This window comes from Podarcis pityusensis (genome assembly GCF_964106645.2).
Source record: "Podarcis pityusensis genome assembly, chromosome: 8".
NCBI classification, from domain to species: domain Eukaryota; kingdom Metazoa; phylum Chordata; class Lepidosauria; order Squamata; family Lacertidae; genus Podarcis; species Podarcis pityusensis.
Genome location: NC_138033.1, coordinates 82,029,837 through 82,040,954, shown reverse-complemented (window position 1 = coordinate 82,040,954; position 11,118 = coordinate 82,029,837). Strand labels below are relative to the sequence as shown.

At 48.0% G+C, this 11,118-nt stretch overlaps 1 protein-coding gene and 1 long non-coding RNA gene across 5 annotated transcripts in view; one reads left to right on the top strand and one right to left on the bottom strand.

The window, feature by feature from the left end:
- LOC308483601 overlaps window positions 1-11,118 on the top strand; it is a 202,136-nt gene that overhangs the window by 79,096 nt on the left and 111,922 nt on the right. The window lies entirely within an intron of this gene.
- HECTD4 (HECT domain E3 ubiquitin protein ligase 4) overlaps window positions 1,525-11,118 on the bottom strand; it is a 111,942-nt gene continuing 102,348 nt past the window's right edge. For all 4 annotated transcript variants that reach the window (XM_081017223.1, XM_081017224.1, XM_081017226.1 and 1 more), the window contains exons 71-76: window positions 10,615-10,718; window positions 9,447-9,668; window positions 5,798-5,964; window positions 5,477-5,672; window positions 4,947-5,169; window positions 1,525-4,376 (exon numbers count right to left, since the gene is read on the bottom strand). In XM_081017223.1, the coding sequence (XP_080873349.1) occupies window positions 4,240-4,376; window positions 4,947-5,169; window positions 5,477-5,672; window positions 5,798-5,964; window positions 9,447-9,668; window positions 10,615-10,718 (1,049 nt within the window). In that variant the 3' untranslated portion in view covers window positions 1,525-4,239. The remainder of the gene's footprint in view (window positions 4,377-4,946; window positions 5,170-5,476; window positions 5,673-5,797; window positions 5,965-9,446; window positions 9,669-10,614; window positions 10,719-11,118) is intronic.

The window sequence follows — 11,118 nt, the reverse complement described above, 5'->3', positions numbered from 1 at the left end:
TAACAAGCACCTTTGAAATGGTGGGCTGAGCTCCTTAACATTGTGCACTTGAAAACTCGGAAATTTGGGAAGGAAAAATCGCCACTGTTCTTTTTACAGTAAGCCCACAACTTACGCACATCGAACTTGTGAGCATTCAGATTTATACACTTGGCAAAAAATATTAAAAAGTGTGTGTCGGGACGACGACTGCCTCTCTCCCTGCACATACATCCAGCCACATTGCAGGAAGGGTCATGGTGTGCCAGGGCTACTTATGCTCACCTCTCCTGTGCTATAATAATAATAAATGGGTTTCCCAGCCACTCTGGTTGGCTTCCAACAAAATACAGTGGTACCTCGGGTTACAGACGCTTCAGGTTACAGACTCCGCTAACTCAGAAATATTACTTCGGGATAAGAACTTTGCTTCAGGATGAGAACAGAAATTGTGCAGTGGGAGGCCCCATTAGCTAAAGTGGTGCTTCAGGTTAAGAACAGTTTCAGGTTAAGAACAGACCTCCAGAACGAATTAAGTTCTTAACCCAAGGTGCCACTGTATTAAATACAATAGTCCCCCAATACACCAGAGCTCAGTGGTGGTTAGGCCCTGCCATCACCTCCCACATCACAGCTGCTGCCGCCTCTGCTGCATTATGGGAAACAGCGGCCTGAGCCACATGCACCTCACTTGCAGAAGTCAGTTTGGGGAGGTGGTGGCATCAGCCGGTTCAAGCTGCCGTGTTGTTTCAAAATGGTGTCCAAACAGAGCCCCAAACTCACTCCTTGATCTTGGTTAAAAAAAAACCCCCACACAAAATAGGGCAATGATATTCCTGCATTGCAGGGGGTTGGACTAGATGACCCTCCGAATCCCTTCTGATCCTACAATTCTATGAGAACTGCCAAAATCCCCTCATCTACAGAGCCCTGGCTGTGAGATAGTGGAGAATGCAAAAAGGACGGTAGAAAAACAAGAGCTGCTCCTGCTAGCAATGAAGGCTAAAATAGTAGCTCTGCTCACTGCTTAGACTGCTCTATTAATGCAGCTAAAGATCACCCTGAACTCCCTCTGAAGAACTCAGTGGGTACATGAAAAGTCTAGTAACAGAATTCAAAGTATGACAGAGCCTTGGCAGTAGTTAGTTACAGATCTTTGCGCACTCTCTAATTGTTTTCAGTAGCCAAATGACAAAAGGCAGCCCAGCTCTAGTCTCTGCTCTCAGCAACTAGCTTGCCATTTTGGCACATATTATGTGTTGCAAAGGGCTTCAAGGTGCATTTAGCAAATGCCCAGCCTCTCCTTTCTTGACTTCATAGGGACTGGTCCAGTAAAGTTTGTACAGATACATAAACAGTTATCACAATCAACAATGCTGCTTTGAAAGCCTGCACAAAAGAACTGGGTGGGAGGTTTGTCGTTCTGCCCCTTGAGGCATTCTGGTTCCAGTGATTCCTAGTGCCTGGTGAAGGTCAGCGGAAGCCTCTGTCACACAAACATACTCTAGGCCCAGCTGATCATATATAAAGCAGCTTTAAGGACACTTCCACCAAAAGTAAGCATTTATTAAATACAAGAAAAGCCAAAGAGACTTCTGAAAAACAAGTGGCAACTAACCTTGCAATGTTATTTCCAGGGGCAAAGCACTGTGGTGGGTTTACGGAGGAAAGCTAAGGTTGTATCTGATATAGTTGAGAAGGGACAACAGTTCTAAGGGGAGACCTTCGCAGTAGAATCGAGGTGTGGAAAGCAGAAAATAAATTAACAAAACAAAAAAAAGGCAAACAAAACACACTTGTCAGCTTGGTAGCTCATCTCCCTTGGGCAGAAGGAGGAACTTGGGAGCCCCGTCTGCACAAGAGGAATGGCATCCCTTGGCTCACTTTTCCCTTTTGTACAAAATATTTACACGTTTGCTGTAATTAAATACAAATTAAAAACTACAGTGCTTTAAACCCATCTCCAAATGAGCCAGAGATCAGGCAGCCTGCAATTCCTCATCTCAAGTAGTTTTAACTTTCTGTAGGTGAATGCAGCTTGGAGGTCACAGGGTTGCTGTTTCCAGGCAAAAGATTAAGGAGCAGACAAGTAGTAAGATTTCCCTTTTAGCCTGGATATTTCATACCTGACCAAGAGCACTTAAAACAGGTTAACAGTGTGTAATAAATAGCAAAACAGATGCCTCAACATAAGCTTAAATGCCTCAACATCCATATTCTCTGCTGTTGTTAGGACAGCTTTACATTCGGAATGAATATTCAAGTTAAAAATAAAAAGTCACAACCCAGAGTAGTGAGAGACACTCTTACTGCAGACTATATAGTCAATGTTCATACAGTGAACAAGAACCAATTTGATGGGTTCAGGAAGTCCAGGGCAGATTTCTTTGCCACTTGCTCAGTCTTAGCAGCACCCTTTAACTTGTCCCTACCTGCTCTTCCAAAATAGGAATCCACAACGCAGATGAAGGGCTTAAGATTTGGATACAAAATGTTCCCAAACAGAAACTCCATTTACGCCGGGCGGGGTGTAAACACCATGGAGGACATTTTGTTTTGTTAAATGCAACCATAAATAGTTGGAATAAATATACATCAAGTCACTTTACAGCACACATGCTTCTGGGCCGAGGGGTGGAGACTCCCAACGTCCCTACGTCCTCGAGGAGGAAGCAGCAGGAACGGCAGCAGCAACAGCTTCCTCATATTCACAGCTGGCAACAGAAAGGCCTGTGAGGTATTTGACTGAGCGAGAAGTTCCCTTAAGAGAAAGCTGGGCAATTCAAAAACAAATCAAAACCAGCCAGATTTGGGTGAAGCTCAGCCCAGCATGTCCTTCACGCGACACTTGTTTTTCATCTGAACGCATTGTGCCCACTTTGGCCAGAAAATGGGCAAGGCTCAAGAGCTGAAAGTGATACCTAAACAGGTGTGAGTTCTTCTTCTCTGACAATGGAAGTTGGAAGCCAAGATCTAACTCTAAAAACAGTCACACTCTTCCTTTCACACTCTTCCCCGAACTCCTTCCACACACCATGCAGCCCAAATAATTACCAGTATTCACAGTTATATACAATAAATACAGCTGTTCCGTTGCTACAGGCAAGCAAAACTATTCTGACTCTTGTCTCTCGCCAGGCTCTAGCTTACATCTTGCAAAACTGCGGGCGAGGCTTTCGCAGGCCAAAAAAACAAGATTTAGAATCAAGTACTGGCACTTAAACTCCTACATAGCACTGCATCTTGGGTTTGAAGGCAACCCAGAAATGGATCAATCCAGCAACACTACCTTCTTCAGGACCCACAACACTTCATATTAGTAAAGGGGGGGAAATGTGTCTGCTTGATGGGTCTTGAGGCAGGGTGCACCTTGCAATAGGCCCATTCCACCCAGCTCCGCTCTTGTGTAGCTCCCTTTGTGTAGGAACCCAGTGGAAAGCCCAATGAAGCAAAAAAGAAAGCCACAAAACAGCAAGACAGAGCGGATTGTGCCTGTAACTTTCCCAAGAAAGAGTAAAACATTACCTCGGAAGTCAGACGCTTCTCATCTCCCCCACTTTCTGGATGCAACATTTTAGTAGTAATAATTTCCAAGTGATCATTTCTGAGTACAAAAACGTCGCAGGGCGTCCACCGGCTTTGCTAACTGTAGAGAGCCAAGAGGCAGGGCCAGTGGATTTTAGCCACTGAACCACGTCTGTGTGTGTGCAAAAGAGTAATTCATACTTGTGGTGTGATGGAACCCAGAAACTTGTTTCTATAGAACCTCTCTTTAATGAAACGTGTGAATTGACACCAAAACCTGGAGGTGTGGAATGCTGTGAAGTGGCCACCCGCATCCCTGGCAGGAAGGGAAGATTTTCAGTCATTGCCCCAGTGAGGATTCTGTTGTGTGTCAATGGCTTCTGTAGTGGCAGCCGCTCCATTTTTGCACTCAGAAATGATAGCGGGGAGCACTCTGCGTTGAAAGCTTCATTAATTTCCCATTCAGTGATTAGCACTCTTCTAATTATGAAAGAAAGGTAAGGATCTCAAGGTTTGTGAACATCAGTCTGTGTACTAAACTTACCCTAGAAATATTTCACAAACAAGACAACCCATCCACCACAAAAGCCTACAAGTATGAAATGGAAGCCTCCCTGCAAGTGCCATTGCAGAGGCAAAGGTTTGGAGGAAGGAATCAGCCTTCAACTCTCGCCTTGTCGCCGTTCGGTGTCAATTTTCAGCTGGGCAGGAGCCTCTTCCAAGGACTTCTGCAGCTCAGCCGCTGAGAGGGTCTTCACGGTAGTGGATGGCGTACCGGAGTTTATCCAGCATTATCTCCAGGGAGGAGTATTGAGGAAGTTTGATCATGAACATGCAGGTCTCAACACGAATGTAGCGTGAGTCTGGGGAACCTACAAAGAACCGCAGAAAAGAAGAGAGGCGGTTAAATCTGCTCCATAGGCAAGAGCTTTTTTTCCTTCTTAGTAGCTCTTGGTACCTTTAAGACATTGATTCTAAACTCTGAAACCAGACAACTGAGAGATCTGGAGGGAAACTAGGGCAAATATATGGCAACTCCCATATATAAATGATGCTTCAACACCTGAGCTGGAGAAGAACTTTGTGTATTTGCTTATTCTCTTCTTCCCTCCCTCTGCCCCTTTCTTCTCTTGCATTGTGTGTCTTGCACAGTAAGCCTTTCTGTCAATTTATATACCACTTTCCTGATGAAACATCAATGAACTTTACAAACACAGCAAAGTAAATCAATGCCCCCAACAGTCATGAAGGGTTTCACTCCCATTTGGTTCAGTTGCTTTGAAAGTCAAAGTGATGTCAGAAGCATAATCTGATCTCATCGCAACATTTTGGGATGTTCGCTTGTCTGTCAACTTAGTCCTCAGCTTGGTGAGATTTGGTAAAAATACTCATTTCCCCAAAGATGCAAACAAAGCTCTTTCAGAGCCCAGTGGCCCATTCACCTGCAGTGCCATCCGGAGGTGCAATTTTCATGGGGTATGGAGGGACATGCGCAGTGTCTGGTCCGCCATCTTTGCAGGGACAGGTGAAGGGGATGCGCTCCTGGTTGCAGGCAAATTTGATGAACTTGCAGAGCTCCTCCTGTGTGAACATCTCTAGCGCCCCCCAGAAAAACTCAATGTGCTGGTCGGTCTCCATCAGTCCCACTTGGTACATGGTGTGTGCCTGCCCACCACAAAAGACAAAGGGGGAGAGGGAGAACAGTTATGACGCAAGCGGGAGAAGTTCCTGAGGACCCCAAACCTTATGGATCTTTCCCCCCACCAAGCTTCTGGCTCATTTCCACCCTCTGCTACCAGAATCATAGCACTGTATTGTTGGACTTGAGTCATGTTTTAAACTGGATCCGATATCTAATAAATAAAGGCTCCATACTACTGGATTCTTCCAACCCTCTGGACGCAGCTACAAGGTTTGCATAACCTTTGGCTGGGGAAGGTTCCACTCTGCAGCCTGGGAAGCAGCAACGCACCTTGAGGAACTCCAGGTTGATGTAGGGGAGGCCGCAGGTCCTCAGCTCCATCTCCAGGGGAGTCAACATGGTCAGAAGCTGCAAAGGGATAATGGAGCCCAGGCCAGCCCTCACGGCCGTCGCACACTCTGGATTGTGCAGCTCGCGTAACCTCAGGTTCCGGATGGCTGTTGCATAGACGTCCTTGTTCTCCCACCTGAGGGGAAAGAGGCAGACAGTCAGGTCTCCAGGGTGAAACTCTCGCCACACTCCCATGATGCAGCCTCCCCCCTCTACTGCCCACACACGAATCCTTTTATCCCAAAGACCCCTGCTACTCACACAACCGGGATGTGCCTGCCTCTGGTGCACAGCTCCACTTCTTCCCCCGTCATTGTCAGGTATGTGAACTTGCAGCTCGGTTTGTTGGGGCAGTCAGGGCTCTCCATCGCAAGGTGCTGGGAAGCAATTTCAGCACACAGGGCCTCCAGCTCCGACTCGTCGTTCAGCTAGGACAACACCAATAATAATAATAATAATAATTTTTTATTTATACCCCGCCCTTCGCGGTTCAGAAAACCGGGCTCTGGGCAGCTAACAACAAATTTAAAACACTTAATTGTAAAAGCAGCATAAAATACAGTATAAAAACATGCATAACAATAAAATTTAAAGTTCAGAAATCAGTTTGGGGGAAATCCATCTAATAAGCATTAGATAGTCACCAGGTCTGGCTGGCTGAATTAGTCCTACTTGGACCAGCGGGGCGGCCCGGGGGAAATTAGCTGTGGGGTCTCGGAGCGGGTAATCTTCATAAAAGGGGAGGGGGAGGGAAGAGAAGGGAAGGGAAGGGAAGGGAAAGAAAAGATCAGGCTGAAATTCAAATTAAAGCCCAGGTGGAATAGCTCTGTCTTACAGGCCCGACGGAAGGTGGTTAAATCCTGGAAGGCCCTAGTCTCATGGGACAGAGCATTCCACCAGGTCGGAGCTATCACTGAAAAGGCCCTGGCCCTGGTGGAGGATAGTCTGACTTCCTTAGGGCCTGGGACCTCTAAACTATGGTTATTCATGGACCTTAAGGTCCTCTGCAGGGCATACCAGGAGAGGCAGTCCCGTAAATAGGTAAAGGTAAAGGTAAAGGTACCCCTGACCGTACGGGCCAGTTGTAACCGACTCTAGGGTTGTGCGCTCATCTCACTTAAGAGGCTGGGAGCCGGCGCCGTCCAAAGACACTTCCGGGTCACGTGGCCAGCGTGACGAAGCTGCACTGGTGAGCCAGCACCGGTGCCGCACACGGAATAGCCGTTTACCTTCCTGCTATAAAGCGGTACCTATTTATCTAGTTGCACTTAGGGGTGCTTTCGAACTGCTAGGTGGGCAGGAGCTGGGACCGAAAGACGGAAGCTCACCCCGCCGCGGGGATTCGAACCGCCGACCTTACGATCAGCAAGTCCTAGGCACTGAGGTTTTACCCACAGCGCCACCCACGTCCCAGGGCATACCAGGAGAGGCAGTCCCGTAAATACGAGGACCCTAAGCCACAAAGGGCTTTAAAGGTCAAGACCAGCACCTTGAACATGACCCTATACTCCACTGGGAGCCAGTGCAACTGGTAAAGCGTTGGGTGAATATGCTCCTATGGCAGGGACCCCGTAAGGAGCCTCGCTGCAGCATTCTGCACCCACTGGAGTTTGTGGGACAGTTTCAAGGGCAGCCTGCGTAGAGCGAATTACAGTACCAGAGAGGAATGTGACAGGATCTGGCTTGGCTCAGCCTTCCCAGGCAAAGCAAATGCCTCAATGCCCTGGCCTACATGATCTGCAAAGTGCAGCCGGAGTGCCGATTGATGGGGCTCCCAATTCACTTAAACGGGAGGAGCAGGTTCATGTTACACAGGTGTATATACAGAAGGACAACAGCCACCAGGCACTGTGGGAGGACACCTGGCCTTGGCTCACTGAAGGAAGACTTGCAGAAATGAGAAAATTGCTAGGGCATTGTGAAGACTGGAAAAGGTGCTGAGAAGAAGGGCAAGAGGACTTCTGGAGCAGGCAAGAGAATAGGGCAGCTACTAGCTAGGGGAGGCCAAGGCCCTGATGAGTGGCAACTCCAGAGTGCTGGAGCCAGAAGGGACAGAAAACAGGATCCATCCATTTTTCCTAAACTTGTTGTGGGCCTTTCCAGAAACACTGAGGTAGCCTTGGGCCCATGAGGATGGGCCGGCATTAAGGACACCTGGGTCGCATTCAGGAGCACTCATTCTCCTTCAGACACACTAGCTCCAATACTTTGGCCACCTCATGAGAAGAGAAGACTCCCTGGAAAAGACCCTGATGTTGGGAAAGATGGAGGGCACAAGGAGAAGGGGACGACAGAGGATGAGATGGTTGGACAGTGTTCTCGAAGCTACCAGCATGAGTTTGACCAAACTGCGGGAGGCAGTGGAAGACAGGAGTGCCTGGCGTGCTCTGGTTCATGGGGTCAGGAAGAGTCGGACACGACTAAACGACTAAACAACAACAGACATAACTTTGGCATGTATCTATCTGTGATGTCATTGAGGAGGTGCTCCTCAATTGCTGAGTCAGAACTATGACATATGTTGTAAGAAAAAAACTGCTCCTTTAAGACACAGCACTCTGCCTAAGTTGTGAACCAAGAGACAGATGCTTTTTGGAAATGCTGCAAAATGGAGCAGCAATCTTGATTTTGGCATTTCTGAGAGAGACAGGGAGTGCGCACATAATAGTGGTTAAAACAGAGCGGAACTTTTGACAGCACAGTTCCCTGGAAGCCTCTCTCACCCAAGTCCCACCAGCATTGCAGGAGTTCTTGCCAAAGTTCCATTCCTTCCAGAGAGGCTTTTGCAGACATTCCTGGTGGATTCTGCTTTGACAGTTGGGAGCTCTTTGCTGTCTACTGGTCAAGCATGTTGTGCATATATTTGGAAATGTATTACAGTGGTGCCCCGCAAGACGAATGCCTCGCAAGACGGAAAACCCGCTAGACGAAAGGGTTTTCCGTTTTGGAGGTGCTTCGCAAAATGAATTTCCTATGTGCTTGCTTCGCAAGACGAAAATGTCTTGCGAGTTCCTGCGGGGTTTTTTTCCTCCCCCCCCCTTTTTCCCAAGCCGCTAAACCGCTTATCAGCTGATGGCTAAGCCGCTTAACAGCTGATCGCTAAGCCGCTTAACAGCTGATCGCTAAGCCGCTTAACAGCTGATCGCTAAGCCGCTTAACAGCTGATCGCTAAGCCGCTTATCAGCTGATCGCTAAGCCGCTTAACAGCTGATCGCTAAGCCGCTTATCAGCTGATCCGCTAAGCCCGCTAAGCCGCTAATACTGTAGCGCTAATCCGCCAAACCGCTAATGGGCTTGCTTCGCAAGACGAAAAAACCCGCAAGACGAAGAGACTCGCGGAACGGATTCTTTTCGTCTTGCGAGGCACCACTGTATTTATACAACTTTCAGCCCATATAAAGCACTCTGAGCATTGTAAAACAATAAAATATTAAACCGCAAATTAAAAACTCTAAAGACAAACCAGCAGATAAATGGGGCATGTCTATCATTTGGGTGCATGCCCTTTCTGATCTGAGTACTTAGAGGCCTTGAGATTCACACTGTAAATCTATGGGTTATTTAAAAGGGTGGTTAACACAAGAGGGGCTGTAGATGCACAGAGACTTTTGGTGGGGAAAACCTGTAATAAAAGAATGTTGAAAATTTCTAGCCTCACTTTTTGGTGCACTGTAAAGCACATCTCCAGGCTGCTTGGCTCTCCTGATTCTCAACCTGCAGTCTGACCCACACTCAGCCCCACTGGATTTCCCCAGGATGCCACCAAAGTAGACAGAGTGATGAAAGGAGACCCACAATCAATCCAAGATAGATCTTGGCTGAAACAATCAGGACTCCCTTTTATAGTCTGTCATCCAGCAGCTTCTACAGGTGACTGAAAATTAAGGGAAGGGGAGGAAGCATCACTTACATTTTCAAATTTCTTGATGTAGTTGTAGGTCAGTATGTCAGCCTCCTGGAGGTCAACATCTGGATCTAGTGATTCTCCAACTAAAGTCTTCCAGAAGGAGGGCAAGAGATCCAGGGGCAAGGGGACGTCTGCCCGGATGGCAATGCCCAGAAGTTGCCCGAAGAAATGCAGCAGCTGCTCCTCCCCATAGCTGATGGGGCTGGGTGTCAGGATGTATTTGCCCTGATGGTGGAGAACAGCATTAGCCAGGAAGGCAGAATCTGCCCAGGAATAGTATTTATTCATTAAAGATGTACAGTGGTATCCGTTCCGGAAGACCGTTGGACTTTTGAAATGTTCAACAACCAAGACTCAATGGATGGTCTGTGGAATCCATTGAGAAAATGGAGAAAGACGCCTTGGAAGTCGTTCGACTTCCGAGGTGTGTCCGAAAACGGAAGCAATTACTTCCGGGTTTTTGGCGTCCGAAAGCCGGAAGGTTCGGCTTCCGAGACGCTCAAAAACCGAGGTTCCACTGTATTCCTCTTTTCCACTAAAAATGATGTCCTATCCAGGGCCGGCCCAAGACATTTTGGCATTGGAGCCAAATCACGAAATGGAGGCTTCCACCACCAGGGAAGAAGGGGTGAGCGAAGAGCCACACTGGAAACAAGGGGGGCCAAACCAACTTTATCCAACAGTTGAAATAGGAATCCAAGGCTCTCATGGGGCAGGGGATGGGCAGGGGTCCACTCTGAACCATGCTGAGCAGGTACAGAGCCCAGGAGACCCCAGAGGGCAGTTCATGCCATTTCCTCCCTAGACATGGAAGGAGACCAACAGTGCCTCCTATTCACTGAGAGGCCACTCTCAGTGCATGGAGGGGGTGGGCCTTCCACAGAGGTGGAATATCCAGCCTCCAAGAAGTGTGCTGCAGCCATTGATGCCACTGCAGTGGCAGTAGAAGCGATGCATTCCTTGGAGTCCGGATCTGCTGCCCCTGTGATCCTGCTGCATGAGGTGGTCGCCTCACCTTGCCTCATGAGTGGGCCGGCCCTGGCCGTATCACAACAAAACGTATGGTGCCTCCCTGTGGCCAGCAGCAGCGGCAGCAAGAGCGTTAATCAGCTGTAGCTTCACAAGGATGGCAGTAGGCAGCTCCCCCTTCTTCTGCACTGGCTTAGCATACCTTGTTCTTATTGACTGCTGAGCTGGGGCAGAGCAAGAGGAGGGAGAGCAGTGAACTCTGGAGCTCCTTGCAGACCTGCCACAAGAAGTGACGGAAGGAACCACCTGGAAGGAAGGAAGATGAAGCTTTGAGAGCTGCGCAGCCACAGCCAGTCGTGGTGCTTGGGGTAGCAGCCCCCCAGAAAGGAGTCCTCTTAACCAGCCAACTCAACTTGTGCTGCTGGAGCCAACAGCCATTTGTTAGAGAGAGAGAGAGAAAAAACCCTGTACAAAATTTTAAAAACAGGGTTCAAAGCCATCACCTTACATAATAAAGTTCATTCTCAAGAGACTACACAATAAATTAGATGTTGCAACAAAAAAAAAACCTGATGCAGAGATAACACAAAGCAAATGTCCTGAATGCAAATCAGTTTTCCAAAGGCTGCCAAATGAAGGCAAAATCCATAGGTTTAGCTGCACGCCCAGCAACCCTTAATTTATGAGTCAGTTTCTCAGAAATGAA